Genomic DNA, 14,326 nt, shown 5'->3' on the forward strand with positions numbered 1-14,326 from the left:
AAACTTCCCAATATTTTTTAAATGATGTAACAATTCCTCTTGTGGTTACTTTTCCATAGATATCCTCAACTCTGTCCTCATGTGAATTCAGAGGCAATGAAAATGAAAATTATTTACCATAAACATCGCAAACTAAAAACCTAATAAACAATTTTATACCGAATATAGAAATAAATTCAGTATTCTTACCTATCGTCCAAATCCATGTTAATAGATAATTATTATTTTTAAATATATTTTTGGAACTGCTGGTTTTAGTAATTATTAAATTAAACGAACTAAAAAGTCTTAAAATAAACAATTCTTAACCATAACCCCAAAAATTGCAGATCTCCTGTCAACTTTCTTTATTTTTTATTTATTCATTATTTTCCTAGTGACGTCACAGGTGGTATGCGCGAACTGAACGAAATTGGAGCCGCTATCGATCATACCTTGTATTCTTTGTACCATGGGTTACCGTCAATTTATATGTTTTCAATTTCAAATACTCGACGCTCATTGGTCGTGACGTAATCGTCTTCCTCGACAAAATACGGCATATTTTCCTACATAGCCCGCTATAGGGAGTTGAATATCCTTCTTCTATATATCCTTGGTTGAATTCTAACCATCGCGTAATATGAATATTAATTTTGACACATTTTGATAATTGACACATAAATACGAATTTTAAAAGCGGAACAAATAAAAATAAATTATTAATAAGGAGAAATAAATAGATATTAAACAAATGCATAGATTGTTTTATTTTAAATACTGTATTTACCCATCTTAACACAATACTTATTACCTATCTACCTAATCATAATTTTATTATTATAATGAGCCTGATTTATCTGGATAACATTGTGTTCAAGCGAAACTTTCCCAGCATTAAAAAAAACATTTTTATTTTGATAATGTGTACTCAAAACGCAGAACGTGCCTCTAACAAATAAATTCAGGATTGTTACACTTTAGAACGTATCTATAGCAACGCAATTCGCGTAATTTCCCAGACCATAAAAAAGTAAAAATGAAAAAATCAATTAATTTCTTAGGCTTCCCTTAGGAATATAGTAATTAATACAATAGACAATGATATGTATGACATTTTAGGAACACAACTTACTGGCCGCAATTCAGAATTTGATGATGATGCTGCAGGTAAATTATAGTTTTTATCTTTAATGCGCATAAACATATATTCATTTCAATTTCAGAATCATTAAATATTATAATAGAAAATCCTGTAGAACATATTAATCCTGTAGAGGAAATCACCCATAATGGTAATTTATTAATAAAGTTTGTTTTACTTTACTATTCAAGTGAAATTCTAGATCCAAATGAATTGAAAGGAGTAAATTTAATAGAAGTTCCAGCCGTTCCAGGTCCCTCGAAAGCTCAACATATCTGGAGTCACTATACTCCTGATATGTTAAAAACTCCCAAATCAATTCAACTTTGTCCAAGTGCGAAAAAAGGTAAAAACTTTCTAATAAATTAAGTTTTAATTTGTCTATAATATATGTACATTACTGTTACTGATATCACCAACACTTTGCAGAAAACATCCTGTTGCTAAGAACCGTAATGTGATAAATACCATGTCAGCTGGTGTTAAAGCATGATTTCTAAAAATAAAAGCTTAAATAAGATACAGTAAATATACATAATTAAACTTACTTGTTTGTTTTAGATGCAATTAAACCGGAAATTTCCTCTATTAGAATTAGAATTAGAATGAGTGGGAGGGGGGTTAATCACTTCGACCTTACAGATCCATTGTGTCCCCCTTTCTTGAATCATAACTCATCATACAGTCCCAGGGCTTTGACAAAAGCCAGTATCTGGGACGGTTTTATAGAGGGTAGTTCTCCATCTCCAATATCAGTCGTACCAAAATTCATGGCACGAATGGTTAATGTCTCGGCGCACCTCCAGTGATGAGGTGTACTGGTGTTTCACTATCTTTCCCCATGAATTCGTATCTGCCGTTTCTTCTTAGTTTCAATCTACTGAGGTGTTCATTGAGGAGACAGTGTCCTGTTAAAACCCGTGACAATCCGAAGATTGTTCTACTCAGACCCAGGAAGATCTGTGATTTTTCTTGATCATAAGCCCTCAGAAACTTCTTCGAGTGTCCTAGGACCATTGCAAGATTTCCATTCCAGGTTGGTGTGATGGAATCTTCAAGTTCTTGAGTTCCGCCTTGAGTTGGTTACCACTTGGAAAGCAGAACGGTTCTGGTCCAGTTAGTGGAGGTTCTGCCCTTCCTAGCTAGATTATTTGCTTTTTCATTGCCTCTACCTCCTTGGTGAGCAGGGCACTCAGTGCAGGAGGACTTTGTTTTCTTTGGCTAATTTATTCAGCTTCTATGCATTCTACCACCTCGAATTGATTGATACTGAGTTGATCGCCTTAATGCTGCTTGACTATCAGATAAGATGGCTATTTCTTTGTTTCCTGATAGTTCCTATCTACATAAGCTGTACGCATCTCTCGATAGCGTAGATTTTCTGCCTGTAGGATAATTAGGTACCCATTGTTCGAGTACTATTCTCGGCCCAAACACCTCCGATCCCCTGTTCCTGCATTGGTTTTGGGAAGCATCAGTATACCGCTATGGCATGGTCTTTAACCACAAGCGTTTCGCTCTTCCAATCCTTCATTGCTCAATACTACATTGACATGTTTGTCAAAGTTGTACGTTCTTGGCATATCGTCCATTGGGAGTTGCAGAAGTGGTATTTCCTTTTTGAGGGTGTTCCAAGCCCCTGATCTGACAATTCTCCCAGTACTAAGTAGATAATATATGAGAGATCCTCCTCCTCAAAATACTCCTCCTCGTCCTCCTCCTCCTCCTCCTCCCACCACTAATTCTACCCTTTCCCCTACTCCTTTTTATTTCCAGTATATTTTGATATTTATTCTAAGATTTTCGTTTATATACCTAGCTTGAACATCAGTAAGAATAATATCTAGTATAATCTATATATCTAGCATAATATTTTAAATTATTAATAAAATATAATTACCACATATTAATAAATAAAAATACTTAGTTTACAAATGTTTAACTTAATACTATATTAATATATAAAATTATAAAATTTTAGAACAGTAACTTAATAACTAATTACTAAACTAAAATATATAATTCTAAAACAATACAAATAAAATTATAAATAGTAACTTAATAACTAATTACAAAAATTAAAATATATAATTTAAAAATATAATATAATAAAACAAAAACATAATACATATCAAAAAATAAATAAAATAATGCATCCTATATATTACTACATTTCCACTGATGGTCGAGCAGAATGGCTAGATTATGCTGAAGCCAGAGACATAGGTATATACATATGTGGGTCTTTAGAGGGTAGCGAATCTCTAATTCATCAAGAGTGATGCAATACAATAAGAAAAATACTAGTTAGAAAGCTGATACAAAAATATACTGATTTCCATCAAACTGTTTTTCATCGAATAGTTTTAATTAATCAAAAGGATTGGTGAGGCTACACGGCGAGATCTTTCATCGAGCCGCCCAAACCATCCGGATCATATCGCAATAGTCTTTCGGCGCTGTCTCCATATAGCGGTAAGATGTAGACGGTAGCACCGTCTCTTATCAACGTGGCGAAACATTGCAACTTTTGGTGGGAAAAACCGTTAATTCAAATATAGATTCCTGTAATTTGATTTATTAGTATGCTATTTATAGTAACAATGTATTTTAAATACTGATTTCAATTTTAAAATTATTTTCAACTCCTCCTCCTCCCCCTACTCCGATACAGCGGTCCTAGCCGGCATTGAACTGTTCGCTTATAGGGACGTACAGAAATATCGATATTCTACTTTTCGATATTCTACTTTTCGATATTTCGTTATATTAAAAAAGTCTTTCTATTTAGATAATAACTATCGATATCAATCGATATTAAAAAAATATGTCGATTCATTCCTACTTTTTCTTCAACGAGGAAGATAGGGTGATATAAAGAAACAGAGATATTCTTATCCCCACTTATTTTTACTCCCACTATATCAATGTCTAGTCATATATAGTAAAAGCCACTAAAAGTATTAGTTCAGAATGGCCGAAGAAAATAATTTACAAACCCTCTCTCAACAGACCAGTTTTACTATTCAACATCAATCTATACTTAGTATATTACAATCTCCTCCTAGGGAAGAAGAAGAAACTATAACCTGCGAACAATATACAAAAGAAAATATAGAAGAAATTAAGCGACTGTTTTGTGCTATTTGTCAAGACATGGTTGATTGCTACGAAACATGTGTGCCAAATACATGTTCACACTTTTTTTGCTTAAACTGTATATTAACATGGAATGATGTACGTTACGATTCAAAAATGACAACTAAGTGTCCACTATGTGGTTTACATTATAAATATTTAGTGCAGTTTCGAAAAGATATAATTAGATATTACTTTGTCCAGAGTATAAAAAGGGGATTAAAATAAATGTGACTATAAATATTTGCAGTTTTATTTCACATCATGTAAAAATTCTATTGATTTAACACAAAACCGATTAAACCGATTGATATTTCAAAACATTGCTCATCTCTAATATAAATATAAAATTTAAAAAATAAAACCAGTATCACAGGTTCAACGATCTCAGAGAGAACCGAGAACAAGATACCTGCAGATATAATCTCAGATCGACCTCGCCTCTGTCGACCAGTTGCTTATAAAAGACAAAGGCAGTCAGATGGTTTGGTTGTAAATTTCGCACCCATTGCAATAAAATTAAGGGTATTTTGATAAACATTATTTGTGTTAGTTAAAGTTAATATCTATAGTTTTGGTAAGTTATAGTTTTACATATTCATCTAATAAAATTAAGACTTCTATTCAAAAACTTGTCCAGTTTTAATTGTATTTTACATTTAATTTAAAATAAAAATAACATTCTTCAAATTTAACTCGTAGTAAACATTAAAATAGTATATAATATATAATAGTATAACATATATTCTATTATAATTAATAGAATAATATAAAAAAATAAAAATAATATAAAAACACTCAGATAAATAGATTAACAAAAAAGATAAAAAAACAGTCAGTAATCCCACTATGGACAAATCAAATAAATAATAGTAAACACAACTAAACATTAACCACAGTAAAATTAAAATAGACAAACTATACTAATAAACAGATAAACTACAAAACAGACAGCATGTCTAAATTTAATTCAATATTCATAAACAGTAGAAAAAATATAACCAACAAACACTCAACCACAATAAAACAAACAAACAAACAGATAACAAAGACGCTAACAAAACTAATTGTCTAAATTTAATTCATACATATAGTAAAAAAATACAACCAACAATAAAAACAAACAAACAACACTAACAGACAGGTAAACCGCAAAACAGACAACAAACACACTAACAAAACTGTCTGTCTAAATTTAATTCACATATATAGTAAAAAAATACAACCAACAATAAAAATAAATAAACAGATAAACCGCAAAACAAACAACAAACACACTAACGAAACTGTCTGTCTAAATAATTTAATTCACATAAATAGTAAATTATAACCAACAATAAAAATAAACAAACAGATAAACCGCAAAACAGACAACAAACACACTAACAAAACTGACTGTCTAAATTTAATTCACCATGGATACATGAACAGTAGAAAATCACAACCAACAGTAACTAGAGTAAAATTAAAGTTCATCAAATTAACATAATAATGAGTTGTAACATAGAATTTTTTATAGAACTAAAGTACCAACATGTTCAATTATACATCTTGTGTTAAATCTTTTAGTCTTAAACATCATATGAGAGTAGCTTGTAACTAGTCAAGTTTTTCAACTGATGGCTTGGAAAGTCTGCTGAAAAAAGGGTAAGACTTTTTCTCACTGTTTTACAATTTTAGTCTTATAAATATTTTCTTTTACAGAGAGATTTTGTGAAAATCGGGAATCACATGACAAAAGATCGATTTTCGGCAGAATCAGGTAAATATTTTTTTACAGGTAAATATTTTTTTAAATGAATCAAAAAATTAATTTATTGCTAGTTTAAAAAAACTCAAATTGATAAAGGAAATGCTGAAGAACTAGAACTTTTAAAACAATGTTTTGATACGTTAGTGGATTCATTTAATTAAATATTTACATTTTTTCATTTATTTTTTTAATTAAATTATATTTATACATTCTTTTTCCAAATTTAACCTTTCATATAACAGAATAAAATTTAATAATAAAACCATAAATTTATTTACAGAATAAAATTGAAAGATGTTTATTTGCCCATCCTGTAAAAAAAACTTTACTCGTAAAGACAACCTATCTCGCCATTTAAAAAGTGCCTGCAACAAATCATCCTTTCTAAACAGATGGTTGACAACGTCTACACCTGAAGAAAAAAGTAAGATTTTTTATGTTATAACCTTTTGAAATTAACAAAATAATTGTATTTATAGAGAAATATTGTGAAGAATGCAAAGAGTCAATATCACAAAATTTATGGTTTGGTCATCTGCGATCAAACACACACAAAAATAATTCTAAAATAATTGAACAACCTGGAGTACAAATTATTAAATCTGCATTCAAAGAACGAATAATAACATATAGATTATCTATGGAGGAGATGATCTTAAATGTTAAAAATTACTTTATAAAATTGGAAAAAAAGATTCTTCGTATATTTGAGGATCAATTAAGAAAACACACATGCCTTAAAATTAATATGGAGCTTTTTGGCTATTATTATAATCCAAGTACTGATAATCATGATGTAAAATCATTCAACACTCCATTTAAAGTCATTTGCAATAGTGCCGAAACAAAGGATTTGATAGAAGAATTTGTAACAGTTATTGACAATAAGGCAGATGAGTTTGCAGAAAAAGATTCGGGTAAGTGTTTAACTTTAATCTAAAATATATATGTAATTAATTTTTATTTCTGGTTTCAGGATGGATCTTACTTAATTTTATTCATTTGGAAATTAACATTAATAAATTCAATCCTTTGAGAGCATCATCATTTATTGAACTACCTCCTGAAATAGTACGACGTCAAGCTGTAGTTAACATAAGAAATAACGATGACTACTGCTTCGCATGGTCCATAGTTGCAGCTCTTCATCCTCCAACAGGTGTTGACTTTGTTACATCATCATACCCTCATTATTCAACGGTTTTGAACACTGCAGGTATTGATTTTCCAATAACATTAAAAAACATTAAAAAATTTGAAAATCAAAACAATATTTCTATTAATGTATACGGTTTAGAAAAATATTATAATAAAATTTCTAAAAATGAAGAATATGAAATAATTGGTCCTCTACATTTCACAAATGCTAAAAAAAATATTCATGTTAATTTATTATTGATAAACGATGATGATGGAAATCTTCATTATTGCTACATTTCCGATCTTTCTAAATTAATTTCTAAACAACTTAGCAAACACAATGGTAGAAAATATTTATGTGAAGGATGTTTGCAATATTTTGATACAGAACAAAAATTACAATACCATAATAGTTATGATTGTGATCATGTTAAAATTAATTTACCTTCTAAAGAACTAGTTAAAGATAAATATGGAAATGTGGCATATGAAAATATATTAAAATATACAAATTATCAAAAACAAATGGAAGTTCCTTTTGTGATTTATGCAGACTTTGAATGTATTTTAAAACCATTAAATAATAATGAAAATGTAGAAGATCCAAATAGTTCATATACTGTAAAAAATTTTGAACATATTCCATACTCTTTTGCGTATTATGTCAAATGTTCATTTGATGATACATATTCTAAGTTTGAAAAATATAGAGGTTTGGATAGTGAAAAAGTTTTTATAAATTCTCTAGAACAAGATGCGTTAAATTTATATCAAACATTTTTAAAGACTCCTAAGAAAATGAATACTCTAACTGAATTAGAACAAACTACACATAACAATGCCACAAAATGTCATATTTGTGATAAACCACTTTTAGGGGATAAAGTTGCCGATTATTGTCACATTACAGGCAACTATAGAGGACCAGCTCATTCTTTGTGTAATATAAATTATAAAATTCCTAATTTTATTCCAGTTATAATGCACAACTTACGTAATTACGACAGCCACCTATTTTTAAAGAATATGTGTTCAAATAAAGAACAAATATCAGTAATTCCACAAAATAAAGAAAAATATATTTCCTTTGAAAAACATATTCATGTAGACAATTATTTTGATAAACATACAAGAAATTTAAAAAAAAAGAATCTATCACTTAGATTTATCGACTCATTTCAATTCTTATCATTTTCTTTATCTAAACTTTCAGATACCCTCAAAGATGAACAATGTATAGAAATAAGAAAATTTTTTAATGATGAGGAACATTTTAAACTTATTCGTCAAAAAGGTGTGTTTCCTTATAATTACATCGATAGTTTTGAAAAATTAGAGGAAAAATTTCTCCCTGAAAAAGATGAGTTTTTTAATAGTTTAACAGATGAACATATTTCTGACGAGGAATATGAAAGAGCTCTTAAAGTTTGGAAATTATTTGAATGCGAATGTATAGGACATTATTCAGATATATATTTGCTATCTGACACAATGCTTTTAGCTGATATTTTCGAAAATTTTCGAAAAACATGTTTGTCTACTTATAAACTAGACCCTGCACACTTCTATACTTTTCCAGGGTTAAGTTGGGAAGCTTGTTTACGATTTACAGGCATAGAACTGGAATTACTGATAGATCCAGATATGATACATTTTTTTAAAAATAGCGTTCGTGGTGGAGTAAGTTCATGCATAACACGGAAATCTGAAGCAAATAATCCTTTTCTTTCAAAATTTGATGCAACAAAACCTAATAAGTATATAATGTACTATGATGCAACAAACTTGTATGGTTTTGCAATGTCCCAATATCTGCCAACAGGTGATTTTGTATGGTTGTCAGAAAAAGAAATAAAAGATCTAGATATTTTTTCATTTTCTAATACATCTAGCAAAGGTTATGTTTTAGAAGTTGATTTAGAATATCCTGAACACCTTCATGACTACCACAACGATTTCCCTTTTTGTCCAGAAAATTATAAACCACCTAATTCAAAATCTACAAAATTAATTCCAAATTTGTACAATAAATCAAAATATGTTATTCATTACCAATTTCTAAAACAATGTTTGCAAAACGGTCTTAAGTTAACTAAAATCCATAGAGTGATACAATTTTCTCAATCTGCTTGGTTGAAAAAATTTATAGATTTAAACACAAAGTTACGTAATGAGTCTAAAAATGAATTTGATCGTCACACCTTTAAATTAGCAAACAATAGTATATATGGAAAAACAATGGAAAATGTGGATAGGAGAGTTGATGTAAGACTTGTTACCGAATGGGAAAAAAACAAAAGGAAAGATGGGGCTGAAAATCTCATTGCAAAACCGTATTTTAAAGATTTAACTGTTTTCTCAGAAAATTTAGTAGCCATACAAATGCAAAAAATATCGATTACATACAACAAACCAATATATGTTGGCTTTTCCATATTAGATATTTCAAAAACGGTTATGTATGATTTTTTTTATAATTTTTTAAAACCTTTGTATAAAGATAATGTAGCTCTTCTGTATACAGACACTGATTCATTTATACTTGAAATTACAACAAATAATGTTTATCATGATATGCATAAAAATATTCATAAATTTGATACCTCCAATTATTTGCCAAATATACACATGAGATGCCTATAACACAATCAGTTGCTGGTAACTTAAGGATGAGTATGCTGGAGAACATTGAATCTTTTATGGTAATGGGGCAAAAGCATATTATGTGAAAACAGAAAAAAAATGGCTTTATTAAAGAAAGCCAAAGGTATAAAAAAACATGCTATTAAAACCAATTAGATTTTTATTCATTATAAAGATGTAGTAGAAAATAATTTAAAATTTTTGCTCCATGTATGTTTTTCGTTCTAGACTACATTCAATTTTACTGAATTAATACATAAAATTGCATTGAATTCTGAAGATAATAAAAGGTATCAAATTCCACATGATTTTAAAACACTTGCTTGGGGTCATCATGATATTTCATTTTACCAGTGGAATGCAGATAATCCAAACCTCGATATATTTTTTAAATAATACAATATATTTTATAGATATATAGATTTATACAGGAACAAATATATTTTTATGTATTTTAGTTTTAACATTTACCATAAAACTTTACACAATTATGAAAAGTTGTACTTATTAAAAGTATAATGTATTAAATAGCATTCTACTCTGGAATGATTTAAATTTAATTCATAATTCCACTTATGAGTGTTTTAAACTTGTTATAATTTATAGATATTAGTTGTAGATTTATACAGAAACAAATATATTTTTATGTATTTCAGTTTTACAATATTTTTTAAATAATACAATATATTTTTTATTTAGTTTTAACATTTGTCATAAAACTCTTTAATGGTGTGAAACATCAAACTTTACACAAAATAGTTCACATAGATTCATACAGAAACAATTATTTACCTATGCACAAGACACAACACAAAATAAAAACGAGTAACGAAAAACTGAAACCATAAAACTTATTTGAAGTGACTCATATAATTTTGTTAAATAAGTAAAATATATTTTTACATAATGTACTTTAGGTTATATACTATTTACATTGTATTACTATACTATTTACATTGTATTACTATACTATTTACATTGTATTACTTATTAATAATATACTTTTATATGAGTTAATGCATTTTCAATGAAAAATATACCTACTTATAGAATACATGTTTGACAATATTTCATTTCTTATTAATCCTTCTTAAGATGTGTTTGGAAAGTTTTGATAAAGATATTGATGATGTTACTTATAAAACCTTTGAAAATCGACTTTCTACTTTTAAAAACTGGAATGGAAAATTGGAACCTGAGGTATTAGCAGGAGCAGGCTTTTATTATATTTCATATAGTGACGTATGCAAATGTTACTATTGTGGAACTGAAATTTATGAGTGGACCTATGATGACTGTCCTATCGAAGAACATCACAAAATTTCTCCATTATGTAATTTAAATGAATGTCTATGGTTAAGTCAAAACAAAAAAAATAAGAAACAAAAATTCAAAAAATCTAATAATAATTCTTTGGAATGCATAATTTTGATGATATTATTATTCATTAATTTACATCTTTTTTCAACATATATTTCTTATGCTAATAAGTATTTATATTCATCTATAAAAAAGATATTGTCAAATATCATTTGGTAACCATCTTGAATGGAAGTAAATTGTAGATAAATAAAATTTTTAATAAAATATTTACTTTGTTTCAATGGCTCCTCAAACACATTTTATTCTCCTTTATTTCATATTTCAAAATGTTATTTATGTTCATTATCCCCCCACTGTAACCCGATGTGAAATATGTTTTTCGAATGAAACAAACATTACACTTGATAAAAATTGTCAATTTATGAAAGTTGGTTTAATCAATAATAATACACTTAGTTTTATATATCCCATCAACAAAGGAGAAAATGTTAGTAGGTTTTTTAAAATTTTATATCATTATTCAAACCAAACCATTTTTGATACTAATTGGATTGAAAGAACCGAATTAAAATATACACATTTTCAAAATGAATCATTCAACTATACTAAATTTATTAATGAAAAAAATAATGGATATAACATTTTTAATATCGTTAATCTCTTTTTAACTTTTACTATATTTTTGTATATTACAATTTTAATTATCTTTTTTTATTATAAATTTCAAACAGGAAATTTACACTTTCAATAATCAATTTCATTTAAAATATTGTTTCGAATAAGCAATGCGCATGAGTTGACGATATGAATAGGTGGGGTATGAATTGGTAGGGGTTCGAATATTAAAGTAAGAGGAGAACTTAATATTATTTAGTTCATTCACCATGTCTTCTAAAGTTTTTGAAAATCTTTTAAATTCAAAAATTTTCTTTTTGAATAAATCTTCATCAAAATTTGTTATTGTTGGTATAAGTAATCAAGACTTTTCACCGAAAATTATAATCGGTGGAAAAAATGGTTTTTCTATAACTCTAAGTGAAGAAAGTTGGAATAGTTTTTGCAATCATCGAGGAGTTATTGAAAATTACTTCTGCTTTCCCCAGCAAATTAACGAACCCATGTTGAATATAGACAACTTTAAATTATATTTTGAGAAAGTCAACAGTCTTCCTGTTATAAAAATTAAAGAAGAATATTCAAGATATATATATTTAGGATATGAGTCTATAGAAACATTATGGCGATTAAAGGAAGTTGTGGATTACAGAATTTCTATTATAAAGAAACAAGAATTTTCACTTTACTTTAAAGTATTCCAAACCAGCATTTCAATTCAGGAAGGTGATCCTATTGATAATATTTATCGCATTTTACAACCCAATCAAAATCCCAACAGTGAAAATGTTTCAACCATGTTGGAGTTCCTGATACTGTACCCGGAGGAATTGGAAAAAAGGTTGAAGAGGAATGAACTCAAAAGAAAATATTATGAAGAAATCGGTGACTTTTCAGGAAGAGAAAAATAAACTTTATGTGTTAGTGCAGTGTAATTTTGCTTATAAACAAGCACGAAAATGTGAATTTAGAACTTATTATTTAGATAGACTTCGTTTTGAAAAACGAATTAATAATTGTAAGATTATTCTTGATCCAATACTAAGCAAAGAACACAGAACTAAAATGTATTTAACACGATTTGCTAATACTTGTATTTAACCAAATATTAAATAAAACTATATTATATTAATTAGTGCTTTATTTTATTTTAAGTTACATAAAACAACTATACAACATCATTTTTATTAATCCATGTATTAAACTTTTTATCTAATCCTAACCATTTTACATAAACTTTGTTTCCCTTTTCTTCTCTGTGAATTTTTTCAATCGCTGCATACATCAGAGTGTTTTGCTTTCTGTAACTCTTCTGTTCATAAATCCACCCTGAATTCTCATTTCTTTCATCTTCAATTATATATGTTCTGGGATTTGTCATCTTAACTTTTTAATTCGAAATATTTCCATTTGACCAATTTGGAGTGTAACCTTTGAAAATGCCTCATGATACTTGCTTTATACGTACATGATCTCCAACTTTAAATTTAGCATGTTTTGAATCTACTGTTTTAGCATGAGTAAAGATTGATCTTAAAAATCTTCTTTTTCATTTTGTTTATTTATTTGGTTTGGTTTCATTCAATTGTTGAATTGCCTTGGTGTTATTGTAACCTTAACGATATCTTGTAAAATATTAAGCCATCTATAATTTCCTTGCAACCAAACATTTTCCACATTCTGGTTTTAATGTTCGGTTTAATTTTTCAACTACACTTGCTTTTAAAATTGGAAAACGTACTATAATGTGATTAATTTTAAATCGATCCATCAGTCTTTGGAAATGTTGGTTGAAAAATTTGCACCCCTATCCGTTTGCAAATTTTGTGGGTTGGTTTTAAAGTAAGTAATATGCGAGGTTCATTGTTGTGGCAAACATCCTTACCAGATTTTGCTTTTACAGGTCTCTGCCCAAAACATTTTGAAAAACACATTTATAACAACTAAAATATATCTATAACCCCTGTTAAATTTGGAATATGGTTGCATTTCTACTAGATCTGCCTGTAAAGATCATTTTGTCCCTTTTAACAATTACCCTTCTTCGCATAAATTTTTTCTGACCTGTTTATGCAACTCATTAACTACTTGTTCCTTAATGGTTGTCATGGTTTCTTTGAAATTTTACCAAAGATATTTAGTTTTGAGGTTGTCCACAAAGCTTATACATCTCCATTCTTTAATTTTGTATTTGTTCATCCTTATTAGTTTCAATCAAAATTTCATTAATTTTAATTATTTCTTTGACTAGGTTATCCAGATATTCTTTAACTGTTGTTAATAGAAAATCTTTTCTTTATTTGCAGAATTTTCTACTCTTTGCTCTCACTTTTGTTAGCTCTTCATGCAATATTTTAGATAGTATATATAATTTGTGAAAAGATTTTCTATATATTGTCTACTGTCTAGTACATCAACTAATTTTTACCATTAAGAGTATCGTTTATAAGTTTACTTTAGTTTGATGAATATTATCAATATCATCTTTTAGATGTTTAATTCTTTTCTTTTTCTGATTTTTAATTATCACTTCTCTAATTTGAGTGTTCATGGTCTTATCAATTTTCATCAATATGAGCATTTTAATTTTT

The 14,326-nt window shown here is 28.2% G+C and overlaps 2 protein-coding genes across 2 annotated transcripts; both read left to right on the plus strand.

Moving 5' to 3' along the window:
* The first annotated feature begins 788 nt into the window (after positions 1-788).
* LOC115890209 lies at positions 789-6,027 on the plus strand. Its single transcript, XM_030910375.1, has 5 exons — positions 789-1,149; positions 1,206-1,274; positions 1,326-1,469; positions 1,685-1,732; positions 5,966-6,027. The coding sequence occupies exons 1-5, from the start codon at positions 1,086-1,088 to the stop codon at positions 6,025-6,027; spliced, it is 387 nt and encodes a 128-aa protein (XP_030766235.1). The 5' UTR covers positions 789-1,085.
* Positions 3,441-9,797, plus strand: LOC115890241. Its single transcript, XM_030910423.1, has 5 exons — positions 3,441-5,908; positions 5,966-6,023; positions 6,295-6,438; positions 6,494-6,931; positions 6,991-9,797. The coding sequence occupies exons 3-5, from the start codon at positions 6,309-6,311 to the stop codon at positions 9,795-9,797; spliced, it is 3,375 nt and encodes a 1,124-aa protein (XP_030766283.1). The 5' UTR covers positions 3,441-5,908; positions 5,966-6,023; positions 6,295-6,308.
* The last annotated feature ends 4,529 nt before the right edge of the window (positions 9,798-14,326 follow it).

Source organism: Sitophilus oryzae, unplaced genomic scaffold (genome assembly GCF_002938485.1).
Source record: "Sitophilus oryzae breed Bouriz unplaced genomic scaffold, Soryzae_2.0 scaffold_1178_pilon_pilon, whole genome shotgun sequence".
Taxonomy (NCBI): Eukaryota; Metazoa; Arthropoda; class Insecta; order Coleoptera; family Curculionidae; genus Sitophilus; species Sitophilus oryzae.